This window comes from Argentina silus (assembly GCF_951799395.1).
Source record: "Argentina silus genome assembly, chromosome: 7".
Lineage (NCBI taxonomy): Eukaryota > Metazoa > Chordata > Actinopteri > Argentiniformes > Argentinidae > Argentina > Argentina silus.
In genome coordinates this window covers 2,877,482-2,902,155 of record NC_139661.1, presented here as the reverse complement: position 1 = coordinate 2,902,155, position 24,674 = coordinate 2,877,482, and the positions used below count along the sequence as shown (strand labels likewise).

At 42.6% G+C, this 24,674-nt stretch overlaps 1 protein-coding gene across 1 annotated transcript in view; it reads left to right on the top strand.

Moving 5' to 3' along the window:
• Positions 1-24,674, top strand: part of galnt9 (polypeptide N-acetylgalactosaminyltransferase 9) — a gene marked incomplete at its 5' end in the record, with an annotated part of 51,290 nt that overhangs the window by 12,125 nt on the left and 14,491 nt on the right. The window contains 4 exons of the mRNA XM_083672693.1: positions 3,740-3,906; positions 7,403-7,577; positions 16,405-16,602; positions 19,205-19,322. Of these exons, the coding sequence (XP_083528819.1) occupies positions 3,740-3,906; positions 7,403-7,577; positions 16,405-16,602; positions 19,205-19,322 (658 nt within the window). The remainder of the gene's footprint in view (positions 1-3,739; positions 3,907-7,402; positions 7,578-16,404; positions 16,603-19,204; positions 19,323-24,674) is intronic.

Here is a 24,674-nt window from a genome sequence, read left to right as displayed (position 1 = left end):
ATCTGGCGCTCTGTTTCTGTCAGAGCTCGTTCCAGGTCAAATTATGAGAGGTTGCCAGTGAGCTTAGTTCCATTGCCAACAGATGAGTCGATCGCTCATCCTGTTATGGCCTACAACACTCCCCATGTCTGCAGACAGGTACAAATAGAAGGTTGAGCGATGTCCTAAATTGGATTCAGTAACTAGGGCAATGGAACTACAATATCACTTCAGAATCTTGACTCTTTTGGCCAGAGATACAGCTCAACTGACCTTGCCCCTTCTAGATATTGTGAGGAATTATTATTATTATTATTGTTATTATTATTGTTATTATTATTATTATTATTATTATTATTATTATTATTATTATTATTATGGTAACCATGTTCATTAAACATATGTTAGGGCTGAAACTATTAAACTATGAATGAAACATACTGTACAGTAAATCATTTGGGTTTTCAATGGAGGTTAGCTTGTGGCTGTGTGTCTACAAAGGAAACCCATTGCACAAAGACTCACTTATTCACTGCCAGACAGAGCCTCTGTCTTTGTATTGGTGATGTTGTCTGGCTGATTGAAAGAGCCAATAGGAAGGCGCTGACAGGGAAGAAAAGAAACTTAGCTGAAAGAGAAAAGAAATCCATTTGGAAGGATTTCAGAGATACAGTGAGAGGATTATCAATCAAAGTACAGACAGGGAACATGACTTAATGTGTAGATACTGTATATTCAATATACAAACTGTAAACCTCTGATATGAAACAACTTCAATTTTTCAATTATTTTCCTGTCAAAATTCTAGAGTGCACTATTTACTGTGGTCAATGTGGGCCACAGCACTGAAAATGATTTGAACGTTTCCTCGGAGCTTGAAGAGAACATGTCCTCTCCAAAATATGAGTGTGGACTTAATTCACATGTACAGTAACAAATGACCTATTTAGAGCCTAATAAGAACTCAATGTTCCCGTTCATCTTGTCTACAGTAGCGGTGTGACACCCATCTCTGCCTTTTCTCTCCAAATCATCGTCAATGATAATTCATGCCTCTTCCCCTCCTCAGGAGGTGAGAAACAGTTATCGCAGGCCAGCCGTTCAGGCCTCTGGTGCATTGGGACGTCATTGGTCTGAAGCACGAATCCTCACAAGCCCCAGTAGGTGCAGAGATATGTATAGAGGATGCAGTGTCACACTAAGTTCCATCTGGTTTCCCTCCAGGATGACCCTACTGTCGCTGGGGCCCCTTAACGCTGACTCAACTACCATCACACTTTTACGTGTGACTAGGTTTGAACTGCTGCTTTGCGTCAGTCAGCACACGAGCACAGTTCAAATGGCTCAACCGAGAGGCGGAAAATCCTGTTATCTCACCAGATGAGCAGAGAAATGTGCAGGGTTCCACTGAGCACTGAGGAAGAAGCCCATTGGAGGGCTGGTTTTTTGTTTTGTTTTTTTGCGAACAGGAAATGTTTGACTGAATTTGATTGGAAGTCATTTGTTTTGAATTAGGTTTTGCCAACACAACCTCATAAGCATCTTAACATCATAAACATCCACCAAACGAAAGAACAATCCGAAGTGTTAAATAACAGTCATTATGAATGCCACCACATCATCGCCTCATTGAGGTGCGATATATGATGAAGGCGGAAGAGAGAAAATGTGAAGAAAAAATACAACAGGACTAAAAAGTGTGAAGAGAATGAATGCAGTTGTTAATTTCCCGTTTGATCCCAACGGGGATGGTGGTGGAGGTTCTGCGAGATGTTGATCATGCACTGTTACGCTCATAGTTGCCATAGGAATCAGGCAGCTGTTGCCGTTGCTGACACCCAAACTCCATGCCAGCGAAGCCCTATGAAAATTGAACCACACTGAGTCAGAAGGGGTGTAATAATTAACAATATTGACGGAAATAACCAAAAAATTACGAGATGTAGCTCAGTGCAATAACAAGAATCGGGACCTTGGTGCTGTCTTCCTGTGTGAGTCCGTGTGGCGATTGGGCCCGTTGTCGTGAGAGCTATTCATCTCATTAACTGGGTCATTGAAAACGGCAACATGAAATCGGATTCCAATCACTGCTCCACAGATCCAGTTACCATGGCGTCGTCCTTGTGTGAGAGGTCCCTAATCAGTGGCAGCACAGGGTTTCCACCCTGGACAGAATTTCTCTAGTTGAGCTCCTTGGCTGTGGAGAGGAGAGGAGAGGAGAGGAGAGGAGAGGAGAGGAGAGGAGAGGAGAGGAGAGGTGTGGAGGAGAGGACTAGAGGAGAGGAGAGGAGAGGAGAGGAGAGGTGTGGAGGAGAGGACTAGAGGAGAGGAGAGGAGAGGTGTGGAGGAGAGGACTAGAGGAGAGGAGAGGAGAGGAGAGGAGAGGAGAGGAGAGGAGAGGAGAGGAGAGGAGGAGAGGACTAGAGGAGAGGAGAGGAGAGGAGAGGAGGAGAGGACTAGAGGAGAGGAGAGGAGAGGAGTGGAGAGGAGGGGAGGGGAGGGGAAAGGGGAGGAGGAAGGGAGGGGTGAGGAGGAGGAGAAGAGGAGAGAAGAGAGAGTGTTGGTGTTATTCCCACCTCTCTTCTTCACGCCTCGTCTGGCTGCAGGCTCTCTCACCTCCTGCTAATAGACACAGCCAGCTGGAGGCTGCCGCTCAGATGGTCTCCATCACCACAGCACTCTAAATGAACACGTGTGTTTATGACAGATCCCTGGTTCAAACTCGGCGTGTAATAACACCGCCTTAGCCCGCAAATCTAAAGCCTAGGCATTCGCTGGGCGGGCTAATGCAAGTGATCAGGTCTGCAGACAAGGTATAAGCAACAAACGAGCGTGGCCCTTGTTATGGAAAATACATTCATAGAACTATTTTCAGGTTATACACTTTCATATGACTGATACAACTTGTGTAACTACTGTGATGACATTTTCTCTTGCCACACCTCTAAAGTTCTATAGACATTGTTCTGATTCACTGTATGATTGTTCTGAATCACTGTATGATTTACCATATGAACAGCGGTGATCTCTGAGGGAGTGGTAGGAGAGAGCAATAATGGGGGGACAGGCGCATCCTGTCGATAGGTGTGAAATGTTGAACGGCGATTAATCAGTAAGAAAGCCTCCCCATTGTTCATTCTCTCCCGCCCTTTCTCACGTAAGCACAAGGCCATCAGCCGATAGCCTTGTAGGCGCCTGGCAATATGTTCAAACTGTATAAAAGACAAACCTGATCATTGTCTCTTTAGACTTGTGCTGAACGGACCCCCGGTTCTACGCTGGGCTGCTGTTACGCTCTTGTCTCTTGTTTGCAAGCAATAAATACCGGACTCAGATATTGTGGCTACTCAGGACTTGTTTCTTGATTCTTACCTCCGAAGAGCTAAAGTACAGAGTGGTAAATCCTAGACTTCCACCACACCCTCAACTACTTTTGTTCCATGTTCAAACACAATGGGTCTAACATAGTTGGTTTGGGCTGGAATAAAATGGTCTGGGACCCACTAAGCTTATACAGGGCAACAGTATCAAACATTATTCACCCACTGAGAATTCACACCACTCACTTCATTTTGTATTTATCCTCGGCCTCCATTTATGATGGGATTAAGGGTGAGCTAAGGCATCCTGAGTCAGAACATCCCAAGACCCTCTTTACTCAATTGAGGGTATCTCATTTTGACTGTTGGACTGACCACATTCTGAATAGTAATACGCTATTCAAAATAAAATAAAAAAAACATGCTTTGTTTCCTCACAGATGTAAGCAGTTGACCTACCCAGAGGACCTCCCTCAGATTTCAGTGGTCTTCATCTTCGTGAACGAGGCTCTCTCGGTGATCCTAAGGTCCGTTCACAGTGTGGTCAACCACACCCCGGCACACCTTCTCAAGGAGATCATCTTGGTGGATGACAACAGTGACAGTGGTAAGATCTCTGGACGTCTCCTTAAGTCAAGCATTCTCACTGCTCTCTGTGGTTTCACGGTCCTCTGTGGCTCAGTTGGTAGAGCATGGTGCTAACAACGCTTAGCTTGTGGGTTTGATTCCCGATGGGACCATACATACTGAAATGTATGCACTCACTGCAATTTGGATAAAAGCGTCAGCTAAATGGCATATATACTATCCACTTTATCCCCAATTGTAATACATTTAGGTCCCATACGGTAGTACTTCATATTTAGTTGCAGCTCAGCGTATTTCTCCACAAACCATTACTTCCCCGAATTCATTTTTTGTCTTTTTTTTTAAGGAAGAGGGTGGAGTCTGACACAAAAGAATGAGTCTGTTTTTACGTGGATTAGTGATTATTAAATCACTCTTTTCTCTCTCTGAAACAAATGAGCAACCCCATCTAATTAGCAGAGCTACTTAACATGGAGTACAATTCATACTTCCGCGTAACCTGTGTGTGTGTGTGTGTGTGTGTGTGTGTCTGTGTTTGTATGTGTGAGTGTGTGTGCATGCATGCATGGGTGCATGTGCATGTGTGTGTATGTGTGCATGTGTGTGTATGTGTGCATGTGTGTGTGCGTGTGTGTGTGTGTGTGTGTGTGTGTGTGTGTGTGTGTGTCTGTGTGTGCGTTGTGTGTGCATGTGCATGTGTGTGTGTGTTTGTGTGTGTGTGTGTGTGTGTGTGTGTACTGTGTGCGTGTTACTTAGAGAGGAGATTGAGAGAGGAAGGGAGCGAGGGGAAGAGAACCCTTGTAGGCACACTCTCCAACACTGTTACAGTTCAAGTTTAAAAATAGCAGAGAAAAAAGGCGGATCTGTCTTGTCCTCTGGTGAACCGCTGTGTATGGTCTCCACGGTGATGCATGTGGGATGGAGGTTTCCGTTGCCTCCACACCTGCATGTCCTGTGGCAGCCCCAGCGAGCGCCTCCATCTCCCAGAAGCCTGCCCGTTCCAGAGGAGCGACAATGAACTAGATTCCATCCGACACTTGGCCCTCCATCACTTGGCACTGAGCTGGGCCCCAGTCTCCCTCAGGCTGGCAGAGAGAGGAAGCGCATAAATAACATACTGAAAGAGGACCAAGTAAGAGTCAACATTGGCACATCCCCATTCCCTGTAGAGGCTCTTAAATAGGCAGCCATTTAAACCCAACGAGGAAGCAAAAATGGCAGCCGCCCCTGTGCCCCCAACCACCCACCAACCCAACTAACCACCCTCCCACCGACCCACTCCCCCAGGCCCACACTCTTTGTTTACTGGTTGTGATTTGTGATGGTAATTTGTGCAGATGTAGAAGCGATTCTCCTCTGACATTAGACTATTAACATGCAGGCTTGGCTACTTGACCTTTTCTTGCTGGTTGTGTCTGTCCCCTCTGATTTGGCCATGGCTCAGTGAAATGACTAGAGGTAGAGCGAAGGCTCGCTGGTGAATAATGAATCACATACAGTAAGCATGTCTGCCTTGTCTCTGTGACACATGTCCTTTGTCGGGATTAGGAATGACATTTATTGGTGGCTGAGAGTTTTTATTATTTATTGGGTTGCTTAGCAGCCGAGCTAAATTCATGTTCTGCTTGATGAGCTTTAGCTGTGTATATCATGCCGTTTCAGCTAAGCCGCACACAATTCATTGTTCACTTTAGTAGCACAAGTAGAGGTTTAACGAACCCGTAGAATTACATTTTCCAAAATACTGTGAAAATTGATAATGTAATGATTCATATAAGGAAAATAGGATGCATTCAATTGATACAATGTTTAAAGGCAATCCAGGCCAAATAGAAGTGCATTGCAGCCGATCAAGACTCATTAAACATAACTAATCTTCTCTTTCTGGTATAATGGTATAATATGACTTATGTAAGTGATGACACAACTCACTGAGTATAGAATCTTTATCTTACATACAGTATAGTACTTAGAGTCTTGACCATAGTGACCACCCCTCGACTACTTTAAGCATACTATACCTGTATCCACAGTCTAGAAGTCATATATCAAACTAAACTGCTTGTATGTAAAATGTGTACGTTTTTAGTCAGATTGAATAAACCATTGCATGTTCGCTACCTAAGCTCATTACGAACTGCAGGTTTCCAGAAAACCTCGGTTTTTCACCCAGAAATCCTATGGCTCGCTGTAGAATGCAATATGTATTCATTTCATATTCACAATATGATGGATAGTTATTTATTCTTTGCTGCGTTGCTCTGCCAATCCCTTTAACATATTTTCTCGCTCCATAATTCTCCGCTGCGGATGCATCCCAACTTTCTATTTGTTTGCTGAGCATCAGAGGGAATCCTATAGCTACCATTACTTCCCCAGCACGGCCCCACAATAATTGTGCTCTGTTGGATTCCATCATCTTTTAGCTATATCAATGGATCTGTCTATATAGTATAGTTCGCAGACTGCTCACAAAATATTTCTAGAAACCATACTGTAAACATAGATGGGTCGACACAACACAAAGACAGACGGACACAGAGAGAGACAGATAGAAGTTATATCCTCACAACTGTGAGATACCTTACTGGGTATCTGGAATTGGGGGTCACATAACACTAATTCATACTATAGAGCTGAACCGAGCTGAGTTGAGCTGAACTGTACTGGGCTGGCCTGGTTACGCATCCACCATAGTTGCTGAAACAGTGCCGGAAAGGACAATGTGTCAAGGAAAATATCTGAAGTAGCACAGAATGGTTTGGGTCGGCCCTGTAGTGTGTAAAGACCCATATTGTTGGCAGTTTTATTGTCAGGGGTTCAATACCCCACAACTCACTCGCTTCCCAAACCAGACTCACAAACTTCAGTCAGAGAAAAAGTACTGATAGTTCCTCCAATGACAGCCTCTCCTCTGTCAGAGACACAGATGAGACCGGTGTTCTCTCAGGGTTGATGAATGTGTCGAGCCAAAGTCAGACCCCCGCGTTCACGCCATGCCGAAGCTGTGCACGGCAAGGTGTCCTTATTATTCTCCCCGTAGAAAGTGGAGCACTCAGCAGCAACCTGGGGGAGAACCTCAAACACTCATCCATCCTCCTCAAACATGGGCAATTTGTGGAGCCGGTTGTTTACCGTACACAGTTTATTTCCAGTGATGATGACAGCAAGCCCGCAGCCTCATCCTTGGGAAAATGAAGGGAGAAAAATCTTTACAGTGCAGCTAGAATAAGGTTATCCGTGTTGGAATGCTCTAGATAATTTTATATACCGATGCTGAGCCCTGTTGTATTCTGTGGTGTCCTTGAGGCGTTGTTAAGACTTTGTCAATACCCCGAATAGCTTTTATCCAGGTAAACAATGCACCATTAGGCACTCCTCAGAGTTTTAACAACACATTCTGTACTCTATCGTTTTACTTGGCAGCACATACTTGCTGTGTTGTTGTTCCTGTTGTTGCTGTTGTTGTTGTTGTTGTTATCTAAGATAACGTATTGTCTTCTCTGTCTTCGCAGTGGAGCTGAAGTTTAACCTGGACCAGTATGTGAACAAGCGCTACCCAGGCCTGGTGAAGATTGTGAGAAACAGTAAGAGGGAGGGCCTCATCCGAGCCAGGATACACGGTTGGAACGCTGCCACGGCCCCTGTCGTGGGCTTCTTCGACGCCCATGTTGAGTTTAACACTGCCTGGTAAGAATAGGTCATAAGTTCACTTGACAGGAAGAGGACGCCTTATTTCTTTTCTCTTTTTGCTTTTGCAGTTCATGTTTGATATTTTGAATGCAGCGGTTGTAGTCCTGAATGATCATCTATCAAATATGCGGGTTAGTCCCATAAGCATTTTGATGAAGTGCCAGCCAAACAGTGCCTAAGTGCCTACCAGTAATTCTACCTGACGCAGCAGGTACAGTATGACCTCCATTTTGAATAAGGGTTTACAGTTAATAAGCTTCCCCTGAGGTTCCACTGCATCACTCTAAACTGTAAGTAATTACCAATGGAGAGGATGGAAACATTTTTTGGGTTGAAATCATGCTACTTCTCCAGTATTACATGTCACTCACACCATTCGAGATACAACTGAAGGTAAATTTAAGTCTTCATGACAAAAACTCAACAATTGACAATCAGAGACCAGGCTATTACCCCTGCAAGAACTGTCACCAGGTTTTTAACCTTGTGAAAACAAACGGGGGAACGGTGCATGAATTCATATCCTGTCTGTCAAACTCTAAAGCCAAGAATATATATGGATGGACACTGTTTCTAAAACAGAACAAATACATTCTGATACACCCAATCACATAAATAATTAACCTTTCAATGCACATGGAAATCAGCTATTGTAACACCAATATATCAGTCAGGAGACCAACATGATGAGCAACTACAGACCAATCAGTATCCTCCATGTCATCTCAAAGCTTGCAGAGAAAGTGGTAATGGAACAGCTAACGGCCCCCCTGAATAAGGGTAGCTTTCCCCTTCACCCCATGAAGTTTGGGTTTAGGGTCAACCACTCTACAGAAACAGCATGTTGCTATCTCTTAGAGATGATCAAGGTCAAGTTGGTCAAAGAGAGTGTTGTAGGTGCAGTTTTTTCTCAACCTCAGAAAAGCCTTTGACACTGTTAACCACAATGTCTTCCTCTCCAAGCTATCCAATTTCAACATCTTGTCAAGTGCTTTAAAATGGATTGAGACTTCAGACAGGCAGACCGGATGCAATGTGTTTGGATTAATGGTGAACTATCACCACCGAGGGATTGTGCTATGGGAGTGCCACAGGGGTTAATCCTGAGCCCTGTGTTATTCAGACTCTATATTAATGACCTTCCATTTGTGTGCCAGGGTGTGTATATTTAAATGTGCACTGATTATACGGTTCTTTATACGCATGGCAAACATTCTGATGAAGTGCAAGCAAACGAACAGCATCAATAGAGAACGTTGCTCAATAGCTCAACCACTCTTGCCTCACCCTCAATGCGGGAAAAAGGTAGCCATGTACTTCTCCACAAAACTAAACAAACATATGACGAACTCATCCACAACAACAAAAACAGTCATCGTTTACAGTAAATACCTGGGCATTATCCTAGACCCTACTTTGAACTTTAAAAAACACATTAAAAAGATGTCCAGCAAAATCTTTCTTTAAAATGTTCGATACATGAGCAACTCACTCTCTATAGAGGCAGCCAAGATGTGTTTACATGCAATGATCTTCTCTCACCTGTCCTACTCTTATCACCTGCTGATCTCAAGCCAATTAAACATCAATTAAACCCCTTACATCTCTTTATAAACAAGCACCGAAGATCCTGGACAGGAAATCACATCATTACTATCATTGTAATATTCTTCCTAAGTACAATCTGTTCAATTTCGAGAACTTTTTTTCTCAGATGTCTGTCTAGTTTATAAGATTATCACCAATGTTGCACATCTGAAAAAACAAAACAGCAGAGTCACCCGGACCTCCACAAGAAGAGACTCTGTCATTCCTAAAAGACAAAAAAACACCTTTGGGCAGTCAGCATTCTCCACCTCAGGCATCAGGAAAGGAGCAGGGCGTAGGTTTGGAAATCTGCCACCTCTGGCCACCACAGCAAAATTCAGTTTGAAGTCCTCCCCTCCCCTCGGACAACCATGAAGCTAGCGTTAGTTCAGGCAGGGCACTCTATGTCAAAGGCACAGCTGTCCACACAAACAGAACCACATGTTCAAAAGCAGCCAAGTTAAATCTTCTTAAATCTTCTCCATAGCAACAGTTGTTACGTGGTTGTGACTCTGAGAGCTAGTTTTGTGTGGTCGTCCCATCCACCACCCCCAGCCTCCACCTGATAGGCCGCTCTGTATGTGGCCTACCTACTGTATGGGGGGTCTGTTAAGTTATGGGCTCCCTGCCATCTTATATACCTGCAAGTTGAGGTCAATTAACTCCAGGCAGGGAACTTTAAAGAGCGGAGCCATCCAAATATGCCAAGCTTAAATGTATAACCATTTTCATGCAATAAATGGTTAAACTGACATGAGTGTCCTGACTGAACTGGCAAGAAGAACCGCTGTGTATGCAAAGCTTTCGTAAATGAAATATTTATTTCAAAGGATCTCATTCCCTGATCACTACCGATTAAACATAGTCATGGCAACCATTAGAAGCTTGAATTTTACAGCTTGAATCTTTAACAAGCCCTAGCAACTTTAAATCCTTGGGTGTCAAAGCGTGGATCAAGGAGCAGCAATCCTGTACACATTAACTAATTCTTAATGCACTCAAATCTCAATGTGTTTTATGTATTATGATGTGTCCTGTATTTATTGTCTTATTTGTTGTATTGTATGTTTCCTGTATTAGTATCTGTCATATCCTATTGCACTACTGTATATGCTATGTTTATCTATTAAGTTATGTTTAGTTAGGGACTGCGGATGAAAATTAGCTGTGTTTAGCTAACTCTGGTGCAAGCATCATATTTCACTGTCTGTAGTTTTTAATTGCACATAGTCCTATTAAAAAACAAACAAAAAAACAACAACTACAAGCCGAGGCCAAATATTGTTTCGAAAGGGAGACAATTAAACAAGAGAAAAGCTCAAATGTTGTGTCTGCCACATTGTTTTCCCTTTAGGGCTGCAGACTTCTAAGCATTTTGAAATGACTTAGGGGGGTCTCAGCCCAATGTCTGGCTGACACTTGCGCTTACCACCAAACAAGCCACTCAAATGCTTGTAATTGGCACCTAATTTGAGGCTGTCATCCTGTCAGCTTTTGAAGACGGAGTGTGGTTTGTTCCCGAGGAAGCCGCCTGGGGATGGGGGGGGGGGGAGTGGGGGGGGGTTGGGTAATAAATTGTTCACTGCCTCCATGGCTGTAGCTCAGCCACTTCACCTAACTCGATACAGACGCCGCTTCATCACTCAAATATCAGCCCCAAGCAAGATGACAAATATATTTACCAAACATTTTAGCTTAGGACTTAAATCACGAAAAGAACGACAGCATTCTACGGCATGGGGGAAAAAACGAGCAGGTTTTATGACTAATCCGCTGTACAGAGTAGGACTGTTGATTAGATTTGACTAGATTAAATCAACATCAAAGCTCGAAAGGTCAAGGTCTCCGTTGCTCCGAGGTAGTTCTTCCAAAACGAATACAAGGTCATGTAGAAATATGAATACACATAGTCCATCTATCTCGTGTGATCTGTCATGCATTACCATGACCTTATGACCTCTCTCTCTGAGGAAAAGCCCATGTTACCTTGACACTTCCCCAGGGGGGCTGTTAGTGAAACTTAATGGAAACTTCAAACCCAGAGGCTCTGCCAACTCCACTGGGGGGAGATGTGGGTTGTATCAGAGTGGAGTGGCTGATGATAATTGATACCCTGGTGGTTCCCTCATCTGTTTCCCCATCTGCTCCTTCTCAAAAATGGATGTGCTTCCTGCCCCCTTCACCTAGGATCCCACCCTCATTGTTTATTGTGTTCGCTCCCCCTGTTTTACATGCAGGGATCTGTCAGAATTTGCTTTGAGCTATTTCACCTGCCGCTGTTGCCGTGAGTCACAGGTACTTCACGTCTCCTGTATTTTTCTAGCCTGGCCTCTTTTGTTTGATACAACCTTAGAACTGCTTTACATGAGGCTATATTGTGTGAAGAATAGAGCAGCTGTATCTTTTTCATTCCTCTCATTCTATCAAAGGAAAAGCTATGGAACATTGACACGGATGATATGACAAGCATCAAATACAGTATCTCCGTTTGTGCCGTGTCGATCTCTGTAACTTGTGTGGGTTTGCGTCTGAGTATGGAGTCTACTGCACACAAATCCTGTTTTATAGCAAACACAACAAAACAACAATATGCTGTTGGTGAGTGTTGTGCTTCGCTTTATTTGAATAGATTTACTAACAGCAGTGTAGGTATGTGCGTTTGTTACAGCGAGGCGGCATACCCTATTCATCATCATAGGATTATCCACTATGGCACATACAGTGATAAGTGAGATGGATGCTTCCCCTGGATTTGGTCATGAGGCACACTGAATGACCTTGGAAAAATGACGAGTGCATGCAGCCTTCCAGTTTGCTGAGCCAAAGAGAATGCGCCAGCATTTTCAAGGCCAGCTCGTGTTCAGCGGCCGTTGTTTACCATAGTATACGGAATGGACTGGACACACGGGTAACTGATTGATCGAACGTAATTGCATTGTATAATTGACCTGACCGTTGGCGAACGGTTCCTTGAAAATACGCATTACGGTTAATGACTCGAGAGTTGCTGGATCACTCATACTGGAAGGGTTTCCATTTCCTAAGCAGCATCTGTGGATATGATATGTCTGCAGTATTGCATCATCTTAATGTGCACAATCCATTTCCTCTCAAGACATTAATTCGAGTGTACATCCATCCATCCAACCCTAAGAAACAGGTCATCCATCCAACCCTAAGAAACAGGTCATCCATCCAACCCTAAGAAACAGGTCATCCATCCCGAGGAAAACGCTGTGGCTCCGTTAAGCTTCGTTTGTCTGTTCAGTAAATACAATTAATGGGAGGAAATATGCGTGGGCTGTAATGAGGATCCGTGCCTCTTGAACTCATGGCTCATGGGGGAGCTGCAGATAAATTGATATTTATTTGGTTTTGGAATTCTGCACTGTTGCGATCTCAGGTTATTAATGATTCATGATTAGCAGTAGCGGTGTGTTGGCGCCTTGCTGAGTGTGTGAGGGAGATAAGAGGATCTATGTATGAGGCTGGTGCTCTGGAATGAAATGCATGGTTCAGAACCCGGTGCTTTGATGATGCTGCATCGCACCAGCACCTCGTGACCTTATGAGTTTCCTATGATTCTGGATTCAGGCCAGGAAATTGAAAAAAGTAGGACAAGTTGCAGATACAGTATTATTATATAACTCTAATTGAACTCAAATATACACTACAGTATAAGGACCTCTCCACTGTTTTGAGTAATGTGACTCTAAGGGGGGAAGCATAATTGCTAATGAATACTTCAAAAGCACAGAGATTTCAAACACCTTGAGTACTTCAAATCATTTTCGTCGCAAAAGTGAAGGGGAAGAGTGACTGGTTTTGGCTGAGTGTGTATCCGTCTTCAAAAGAGAGGGTTGGCATGGTGTAAATGCTTCCACAGTGAGCGCTTCACAGAGCATAGACGTCCCAAAAAAATGACAACGATTCAAGGCTTCAACTAGCCTTTATATCATATCACCCTTTACCAGCGAATATAACTAAATGTAGAAGGGATAAAGTTGTATAGCATATAGGAGTATCGTACAGTTCTTCTGAAGACCTGACGCCATACAATAACTTGAAATTCTCTGTGAAAACCTTACCCTTTTTTCATTGGTAGTCTGCATTTTGCAGGAGCCGAAGATTGGTTAATGCTTTGTGCTACAGATACAAGCTTTATCTATTCAGGGAAAAAAGCCCTGAAGACAACTGTTTGACTGGTTGGTCCAAGATGTGTGCAGCCTTAATGGACTTGAACATGGCTAGAGGCAATGAAGGCTTAGATGCCTCTCAAAGGCTCCACCCGCACACGTACACGCACACGCACACACACACACACACACACACACACACACACACACACACACACACACACACACACACACACACACACACACACACACACACACTCACACTCACATATAATGTGCTCATAAATGGAGTATGTCACAATAAAATCCCCTTTGACACTCTGCATGGGAAACACACATGTTCTGGTGCATTTAGCCTGGAAACAAATTAAACTGATCCTATTTTAGGCACTCAGGGCCTGCAGTTCCTGGGCACGGTTGTGAATGAAGCTAGATCCTATTATCTGATAAATCCGTGTTTGAGAAACTTTCCCAATTCAAGAAGTGTCACACAGGAATTCCATTAATCTGGAAAAACGGAGAGGTAATCTCAAAGGCCTGTGTTCTGGGGTCTATGCAGAGGACAAAGGTAGGACAGACAGTCAACCATCCTCTGAAGATGCTCTGTAGAGTCAACTACAGAGAGATTGAAATCTCACGAGGAGATTGTTGTCATACTATATTATGCTCCAACCCCAAACATTATGCTATACCCCAAACATGTTTGTTTGTTTGTTTAAGAAGGGGGAAATGTCTGATGATCATAACATTTCATGACAGTCCTCTATTGCTTTTAAGTGGGGGGAAAGGGGGGGTCAAAAAAGCATATTGAATGTGCAGCGAGTGTAGTCACCGTTCAATAAATCACATGGCCAAGATGTTCTCTTTCAGTACCCACGATAATGAGAGATGTCGTTCCAGAAGAGCTAATGGTGAGATCCATTGTCACAATCCATTCACAATATTGCATGAATCATTGCCAGGAGAAAAAGGGGTTATTTGAATATGAAAAACCCAAATTGAAATTGGACAGATGTAACCCTTGCAGTGGTATGCATATGAAATGATACATTTAGGCAGAGAGAGAGAGATATGTTTCTGGGTCTTCTCTCTGTTAAGAACATTGGGAATTCCTGAGGTACCAAGTCATCCTATGAGCATGCTGCTAGCTAAGCTCTCAAGGACACGGGAAGATGAATGGCTGATGTAGTGAAGGGCATTCTCAAGGTTAGGCTGTGCATGCAGGATCCACCATCAGCAACATCTCAACAGGGGGTGGAGAGATACTCATCCTTGCCTCGTCATGCTAAGCACCCGGTAGTTTGAAGCACAGCAGGGGAGAATTAAAAGATCCCCACCCGAGGTATTTTAGCGGAATCTCTGTTTTGTAAACATCACTTCGAGACCGAGGCAGGGGCTGTGTGTTCTGATGATATTTCATGTAGCCTACATTTCTGCTAGCAGTAGGTTATGAAACATCGGAATATTGTGCAGTGCAATGCATGATATACATGATTCAAGATTCAAAGATTCAAAGTGTTTATTATCATATGCACAGTAGAAAACATGTTTCCCTGTACAACGAAATTCTTGCTTTGCTGTCCGCAGAATGCCAACCAATGTGAAATATACAATACAAAAGAATATACAATATATACTAAACAAATGTACAAGACAGCAAAATTTAAGGCATAAAATAAAATAGCAGCAATAATAATAATAAAACAGTGCAAACGTAGCAGTGCAATTATGCAAACTGGAAAATTTTGTTATGAGGTAGTAAGGTTATATTATATAATATATATATATATATATAATGCAATATGGTAGCATTTTAATATTAGTCACCATGATTTAGTCATTCAAGTTTGACTGTGAAAGTGCATACAATAAATTTCCTTTGTCAGAGAGGAAATTTGGCACATCAACACCTATCTTAACCTGGATGCACACCAAGCTTTAAATGGCAGATGTTATAGTCCATCCCTCTGCTGCACTGATTTTATCATTGCCATTATACCTTCGAACTAAACTGGGACACAGGTCACTCATGGCAATCTTTTGGAATGAGACGGAACTACTTTTTACAATCACTCCAACATTATTAGATGAATGCTTTTTCTAAGTACTGCTTCTGTCAGTCATTTTTACTGGCAAATCCACTTATAGTTCCATTTGGATCCATTCCCCAGCACTATCTCCTCTACCTTGATGTGATAAGGAATCATTCTGCTTTTTGGAAGATAAATGGGGCTTGGTTTTAAAGAAGAAGAGGGGGAGGAAGAAGGGAGATGTGTGTGTGTGTGTGTGTGTGTGTGTGTGTGTGTGTGTGTGTGTGTGTGTGTGTGTGTGTGTGTGTGTGTGTGTATGTGTATTCTATACAGGTATACTCACATCATGGGCCATAATTGAGCTGAAGTATGAATCATGTGATATGCAGATTAACTGCACGTGGAGTTACAAATGATCAAAATGCAAAGGCTGAAAGTGAGACACACTCTTGACAGCTACTCTGGCTTATTCCCTCTACCTAAAGCTATCAGTAAACAAGCCTTAGGCCAGAGACATACATATACAATTAAACTGTGTGTGAGGAAAAGAAAGAGAAACAAACGTGTCAACTATGTAGCGCCAACCACCCCAATGTGACCAAGGGACCCCAAACACCAAGATCTGCTCTCTGCTTGATGTACTCTGACAGAAAGTGCTAAGCAAAGTAAAGCCTCCCCTGGAGCAAGAGCCACTGTCGAAGACTCTGACAGGCTACTGGCTTGAAGAAAGGCTTTTGTAAGGATGACTGGCAATCCCGTGCACTTCATGAGAAACGGAGGCGAGTTCTATCAAGAGAGAAAACACAGCATTTCTTCTTAGCGAGGCATATCTTTTCTATTTCTCTCCTCGCTGTTCACTGTTTCATCCTTCTTGGAAACCCCAGTAAGAGGGATATCTAGTTTGATGGTTTTCAACCACAACCCCTCTCAAAGTAGATGTCCTGTAGTGTATAGTATGTTCTTTTATGTGTGTGACCCCACAAAGAGTAGCTGGTGCAGGAACAACAGCTAACGGGGAATCCAAATAAACGAATCTAAACCGCTGTAATATCCTTCTCCTTTTCCTCAAAGGGCCGAGCCTATTTTGACCAGAATGAAGGAGGATCACACGAGGATCATCTTGCCCGCCATCGACAACATCAAGTACAACACGTTCGAGGTGCAGCAGTACGCCAACGCGGCCCACGGCTACAACTGGGGTCTGTGGTGCATGTACATCATCCCTCCCCAGGAGTGGCTGGACAAGGGCGATGAGACGGCACCCATCAGGTAAGGGTTGCAGAGGAGAGCACCGCTCTATTATAGATGAAGATGTTTGATGAAATATGGATAGGCCCCGGATATGACTTATTCATATTCTGAGCCATCAGCTACGGCTCTGAGGGTCCAGCCGGTACAAACCAAACAGGAGTCAACCTCTTCTATGGGAGAGAAAAAAACAAACGTCTTAATTAGAATGCCAGTCATTTTGAAACAGGCTTGATGTTGTGTCATTGCGTGTAATTGCATACAGTGTGTGTGCATTGCGTTACTCACACCTGTATACTGGATTGAAGGCATACTGACATGTATATTACTGTCATAACATTGATGATGATTACAGTCATGTTCAGCTATGTGCCCCAGGTGAAACATGTTTTATATGATCATGGTATGTTCAGGATTAGTATGCATTTCCATATTTCATCGAAATACTCCCATATTTCTTTTGACATTTGATTTGGCTCGGGCAAGGTCACAGCAACACATACTTGGAGAATCAGGCCACAGAGGAGGTGATATTTATTATTCATAAACCTAATGCTCCATCTGGAGCCTGGAGGTGACTGCTGAACTTAAAGCACGTTTTCCTTTCGGTTTAAAGGCATTAGAGGATATTAGCTTCTGATTGAGGTTTCACACAATGTCAGGATCCTAACCAGCATAGACTACACAGACAAGTCTCGGGGCAAGATCTCGATTAGACTGCACTGACAACACTGCTCCATTTCTTTGTTTACCACGATTTCGGTTCAGCATACCGCTATTTACATTTAGCGTACAAATCCGAATGTTGTGTCTAAAACATGCATGGAATCGAAATATGCTGTGCTCTTTTTAGTATTCTTACTGTTTCGCTGAAAGTTGCTCCTGACATGTTGATTGCGTAAGCAAATGATACTGCAGCGCAAGCATGAAAATCGCCACGTTTCGGACGAATATTGTAAGAGAAGTGCTTACCAGACTCCTTATCATCCTGTATGTAGGGATAAAACTAACTCCATGTTACAGTAAGATGACCAACTGTAATCTGTATGTTTCATTGGATTAAGATATGAAGGAAGAACTCTGTGTCAAAAACAGAAGTGGAATGACTCCAAACACTGCAAAAGCGGTGCAATCCAGTTATTGACACTTTGCAGCAAATGGACAGAGCGCCTCAAGGGGCAGCTGGAGTGTGTCTGCATTGTGGATTCCTATTGGAAATCATTTCTTTACTTGTTTCCTCAAGCTCTCTGCCCATAAACAATGGAACGCCTGGCTATTCAAAAGCCAAGACACAAGTGAGTGCCTGTGCTACCAGGTGTTTGGGCACATTGACACTTGAAAAAATACAGAATATAATAAACAGCAAGAGGTGAAACGCATGCAGTGGATAATAGTGCTTAACCAGTGTCTTCTTTGACAAAGAGAACTGTTTTGGCACGTACTGTGTAGAGCCTTGACTGTGCAGAAGAGTGTGTGGAGGGAATTAAACATGCTGAGGCTGTATTTTGTGTGTGTGTGTGTGTGTGTGTGTGTGTGTGTGTGTGTGTGTGTGTGTGTGTGTGTGTACCTATGAGTGTGTGTTTGTGTGTGTGTGTGTGTGTGTGTGTGTGTGTGTGTGCCTATGAGTGTGTGCTTGTGTGTGTGTGTGTCTGTGTCTGTGTCTGTGTCTGTGTGTCTGTGTGTAACTAGTGTCAATTAGAGCTTCCACTTCATTCCGACGTCCCTATAACCTCCTCCCACTTTGAAGAGTCAGGCCATACTATACTCTGGACTGCATGGTAATAGTGTGCATGCTGCAGCTGCTGCAGGCTCCTCATAGCAGTAGATAACAGCTACCGGCTGATCATATTTAAAAGAAGCTTTAAACATCAGACAGTTCAGTTATTTTTTTATATATATATTTTTTTTAAGATGTCTTTGTCCCAGAGCACTTCTATGGCTAAACCCACTAAAAGCAAACGTAGAGTGGCAGTGGACTGAGGGAAAAAAAGCACTTCTTCAGGGACCTTGAGAGAACAGACGTGTGTTGAGTGGTTCGACCTCCTCATGCTACAGACAGGGTGTGTCTCCTGGGGGGAGCTTCCTGCCTCCTCTGAGTCATCTGAAGCCTATTGACTAGGACAGCTTAGCCCTCACCCTCGAATGTCCCTAAACAAATCTGTCCTCAAGTGTTTTATACACACAGTTTTATTGTGCATTATGGAGATGACTGTGTAAGTAAGTCCACTGGCTCTATTTTATACCCTATACCCTTTGCAAAAACACATGTTAACACAAACCAAACCTTAGCTTTGCAAAGCGTATTCATTTCTGGGTGCAGTATAATGAAACTCACATGCAAATATTCCAACGGCCTTGATGCTGCGCTCTGGTTTTCCTTAGTAACAGCACACAAGACGAAACACATTTCATTGGAATCAAATCAGCTAAATTGCATGTCTGGCCTGCAGTGCAGGCCAGATTGCAAACTGTTTTGTGTGCAGTGACTTTTACAGTACTGTACCATTGAATGAGTTCTGTTGTTTGAGTAAAGGTTAATCAACAGTGATGTCTTTGTTGAAAAGGCTTACATGTGATCAACGGAATGCATTTCTAAAAAGCCTCTCTCTCTATTTTCATCTAGAACACCAGCTATGATTGGCTGCTCCTTTGTGGTGGACAGAGAGTACTTTGGAGACATCGGCCTGCTCGACCCTGGCATGGAGGTCTATGGGGGTGAGAACATTGAGCTTGGCATGAGGGTGAGTACGACACAGAGTATTTGTTCTTATTTAGAGGGGTATTTGTTCTTATTTAGAGGGACCATGTCACCTAAACCCAGATTTTCCAGTATTTTATATGGTATATGCATACTATGAGGTTGAAGTAGCTGTGAAATTGTGAAAAAATATGATGACAGTCCCTCAGTATGACAGCAGTTTGAAATGTGCAACATCACCCAGGGATCTGATTTTAATACATCCATGACAAGCAAGTAAAACTCGAAACGAAAAATATGATTAGCAGTGCACACAGTGACAGCTCCAGGCAGGTACAACAGCCGAGACTGGCCATTTAAAATGTTGTGGTAAAATGCAACAAGAGTGTTCAGAAAACAACAGTCAGAAAATGATGTCGTTGAAGTTATCTTGTTTTTTGAGCTAGGACTGTGTTGTATTTTGCAAGCTAGAAAAATGACTTGTTCACTAACTTATTAGCCTAGTAGAATTGCTAAAAATTTTACAATGCTAGTGCCAAAGTAACCCATCAAAAATGTAGTAGCATCGAATTGCAAACATAAATCCATATAAGATACACTGTATGTTGCTAAATAATTGGTAAGCATTAAACTTAGTAAAGAACAAGAACGACTCTCTAGACAACCTGTCAATCAAAAATGCACAATCACGCCCACACCAGCAGTGTGCATTTCAATGATAGACAGAGGCCAGAGGAAAATAATTACGACAAATATTTAGTGACGACTTTTCTTACAAAAGAAAAAAAACCACACAGTGACTTCTTAGATACCCAGGGATGTTTGGAAATTTAAATTAGAATGATTACATGGCCACTTTAATACTGCTCATCCACCGCAGGGAAAAAAATCTTTAAACTCATATGTAGACATTGCTTTTCGAGAACTTACAAACAAAGGAAATAAAATTGCCTGCAGGAGTGCCTTAAGGAAAGTTTGACTTGCTAATGAGGATATTCAGCTGTAGCAACTGAGTTTGGATTGTGGGTGCAGGGCTGAAAGACTACAGCTGTGCAACACAATAGGAGTAATTACAAATCCAATACTAGGCAAAGTACAGTAGCACTCCACAGTTGAAAAGTCCTGGTGGAAATGATTTATGAAATCTATATTCAGGCTTTGGAATAGCTTATGATTAAGTTCCCTTATGTTTTGTAGCAGAAGGGCTACAGCTTAAGATACAATACCCTGGAGCGTCAACAGAGGGATGTTCAAACTCGGCAAAGTTCGAAATGTGTTTCTTAGATGGGAGGAAAAAACCCTTAATGCAAATCTTCACTCAACCCAAAGGCGTTAAAGCCAGTATACGGGAAATGTAAATCTCTTTGCAGCCGCTTTGAGTCGAATTTAACGCTTCATGTGAGCGGAGGCTTGGTGAAGAATTGGTAGCGTTTAAATTCTGAAAATGTTTCTCTCCAGCCAAGTGGAACCACTCTGAATCTAAACTCACTCCTTGGCTTATTGGAAATGAGCAATGCTTGAAAGATCCCCCTTCATTTAATGCCGTCATGTCCATTTTGAAATCTTGAGATTGCTTGAATGGTGCTTTAGAAGGGTTTTCACCACTATACTTCAGAGGCCGTGAGGGGATAGATTTTTATTTTATAGATATGCCCCTATGGAACCTACAGTAGAGGTTATAGAAGCAGACGACCACTTCAAGCTCTATATCATTCTCAGTGGACAAGAGCAAAGTAGCCCATCAATAGCCATGTTTTTTACTCTTATAATAACACATATTATAGGGTTAGGGTTAGGGTTAGGGTTTGGGTTTGGGTTAGGGTTAGGGTTAGGGTTAGGGTTAGGTGTTTGTTTTATGACTGCCTGTAAACAATGTATCAAATTTCTTCTATTGGTCATCATAATGTTTGGTGCACCACCCACCCCCAATATCTATCCTCAAGGTTGAACACTGTTTTCTTATTCAGTAGACCTGCTTCCACCTAACAAACCATGTTATAGGGGAGATTACCTCAGATGCAGCCACTAAACACATAGTTTGAACAGACCTACTGAAGTGTGTGATATACTCAGGCATTTCATTTCATTGTATGCTTGGATTCAATGTAATGACAAATAAAAAAGACTTGACTTTGACTTTGACTGACATACTCAACTCTCTCACCCTGTTCAGTTATAGGAGGGTCAGTAGGGTCTGACATTTACACTTTATATTCATAGAATGTTTGCGCTTCAATTGATGAAATAACATATCATGAAACTAAAGGTTTTCAAGTCTCTCTGTCTATCATCATATCATGCCAACATAAATGCAGAATTCTGTCTGCATGAGGTAAGGAAAAACTTGCCACAAACTGGTCTGTTCAGAAGATATACCAATAGGAGTAACCAACCTAGCCCTAAACACACATATTATACAGACCACTAATGGAATGGAGATGGGCTTCTCGGTTGCAGAGAGCAATTACACTATTTCTCTGAGGCTACTGTGGCTGAGGCAGCTCATTGTGGGGGCTTTCAAGGGACTTGCCAGTTGGGATAGGTTTGATTGACAGGAACATGTTTAACAATTAGCCAGGGCTCAATAGCAGGCTGCCCAGGACCATTTCACCATGGAGGCTGATGAAAGATGAGGTTCAGAGCAAGGCCGGCGGTGACTAGGGGCAGGGGTGGGCTCAGTCCAGCCTAACGAGTGTCTTTCCCGGCGGTGGCTATGGGCAGGGCTGGGCTCAGCCCACCCAAACGTGCGTCTTGCCCACCCAATGAAACGTTAACATTGACATTTATTTTTTCTGAATTGTTGATATTCCGGGGGCGTGTTTGAATGTTTAATCTTTGTATTTGCTATACACTATGTCTTTCTATTTAGTGTTGCCCGTAGCCACCGATGGCCTTTCTACCCCCCCACCCCCCCTCACCCCCACCCCGGCCCGCCTTGCTAATGATGGTTATACAGTGAAGGATAATACATCTTTAGCACATAACCAGCTGACATACCGTTGCTGTTTTCCGTGACACAGTTTACTCATCGATCGAGGCTGGCGGAGGTAGAACGGCCTCGGAGGACAGGCTCATTCGCATGTGTTTGCATTCTAGGCATTATAATGAGCCCGTCCCCCGATTTCTATCTCCACCGGCCTCCCCTGCTCTCTACAGTATATAACCCTTGATTTTGTTAACTGAGTCAGGATCTTTTATGATGTGGATTATTAATGTCATTTTTTGCACTTCTCACTGACATGTAAATGAATCGAACTTTCGTTCACACCCTGATGTCAAAATTGAAAATAAATCGCTTACAATGAGGCTGAGTTTGCAAATGGAAAAAAAATTGCAAGGAATGGAAATGATGAATTCTGCCTGAGGTGTCAATACACATTTATTGTGTCATGCATTTTCCATCTCTCACTTATTCGTTGCTGATAAAGCATCTCATGAGACCACCATACTGTAGTGCCTTTCATTTTCAAGTCCCCTTAGGCATTAACCTATGTACTGTGGCAATATTATATAAATCCATAAAAGATCTCCAAGTATCTAGGGTTAACTTTGTCCCTGTCTGCTAGCCAATAACCATAAATCCAATGTGGAATGAAAAGTATATTTGCAGTGTGGGCTCTGTATTTACTGTAGATACTGTAGAATTCAACCCACACTCGGCTCCAATACAGGTTAACAAAACTGTGATCCCAAAGGGCATTTCTCATGGGATGTTGAAATGAACTCAACCCAAGCCTTTTTTCACATGTATTTAACAGAAAAACTTTACAATTATTCCTTGAAAGTCCCCTTCCATAACCACATGGGCCCTGCTACAAGGCATCTGTTCATATCATAATCTTCTCAGTTTGGGGAGAATCAGCCTAATTAAATTCCAGAAGCTTCAATACAAGGTATGAGGGTGGAGATGGGGATAATTAACCTCAGTTGGTTCCTTCTGCCAAAGATAGCAAAGACTCCTGTCTCTTAACTTTCATGGAAGTTTTTTTCTGAAATCTTACCAGAAATGTTTTCAGTTACTCTGGTAGACAAGGGAATTCAGAGGGCCCTGCAAGAAGATTGCCTTATTCTGTAGGTGAATATGATAGAGGATAGTTACATTTTGCAATGTTGAAGGTGGAATTATTTCCCTAATATGCACAAACTTGCTAATGTTTCAACTATAGTCAGGACCACAATAGGTGGTGGCCCAGAGCCATTAGAAGTGATGTGAACAGCCACTGATACGGTTTGCTTTCTATGTTTACTTTGCTTTCCTGCAGGATAGAGAGTCACCTTCAAAAGGGCAGTTCAGTCATTATGAGCAGACATTAAACCTCAGCCATCTGTGGTCAGCAGACAGTCCAGCCGCTGCTAAATCACCAACATCATCACGCCAATGTCCGTCAGGCAGCAAATGACCAAGCGGCCGACCATATGTAGGGCCCTCGAAAAACCAAACATTCAAAAAGTCATTGAAAAAACTAAGATCGATTTGAGGTTGAGCTATTGTTAGAATTGACTAGCTATTCTACTTAGTATAGTTTAGTTCATGATCCCCAGCTGTTGTTCACTCTTCTTCTACATAACATAAAACACATGACAGTACAAAACAATTAGTGACAAGCTCTAGACAGGAATAAAACAAAGACAATACTACGTTCAGTGAAAATAAAATAAAAAAATCATACCTTGTCAAGACACCAAGAGACAACAAAAGCCAGAGAAAGACTTGTTACAGACGAATCATACCGGAGACTTCTGCTTTTTTGCCCTACAGTCGTATATCATCTAGATTCTATTGACTCTACTGTACTCTACGTCTCATGTGAATTTCTATTCTCCTCCAGTGACTCATCCCTTATTACATGAGTGATTAATTATCGGTGAATCCAGTCCTTTAAACCGAGGACATGGGAGGAAAGATGTGCTTTTCATCAATACAAACGGTGCAAAGATAACAATCAGGGGAGACCATAGGATATTGATCAAGCATTTGTCTTTTTCAATGCATGCGTTATTTAGAGGGCCAGAGTCAATCTGTTAGGGCTTAATGGACTGAGCCTTATTTACTCCTTGGGTCATTACTGTTTTACCTGTCGCCAGTCGCAGAAGGGAAGACAGAGTGTGAATAGACACAACAGTGAAATATGGCCTTCTTAATGCCAGATAGGGATTTTATTACCCGATTCATCCACTGGTTTGAGTTTACAAAATGTCTCCTCTGCAGCTAAAGAGCACAAATGCTGCATTCACAAATGTGTAGGCTTATACTAAAATGATTCATGCAGATTGTGCCGTTAGCTAGCGTATACATAAGCAGTCATTTTATGTAAACAGATTTTGATGTGCTTTATCATTCAAAGCCAGATTGCATTAAGCTATGTTTGTCAATTGCATTTTACGTGTCTGCACA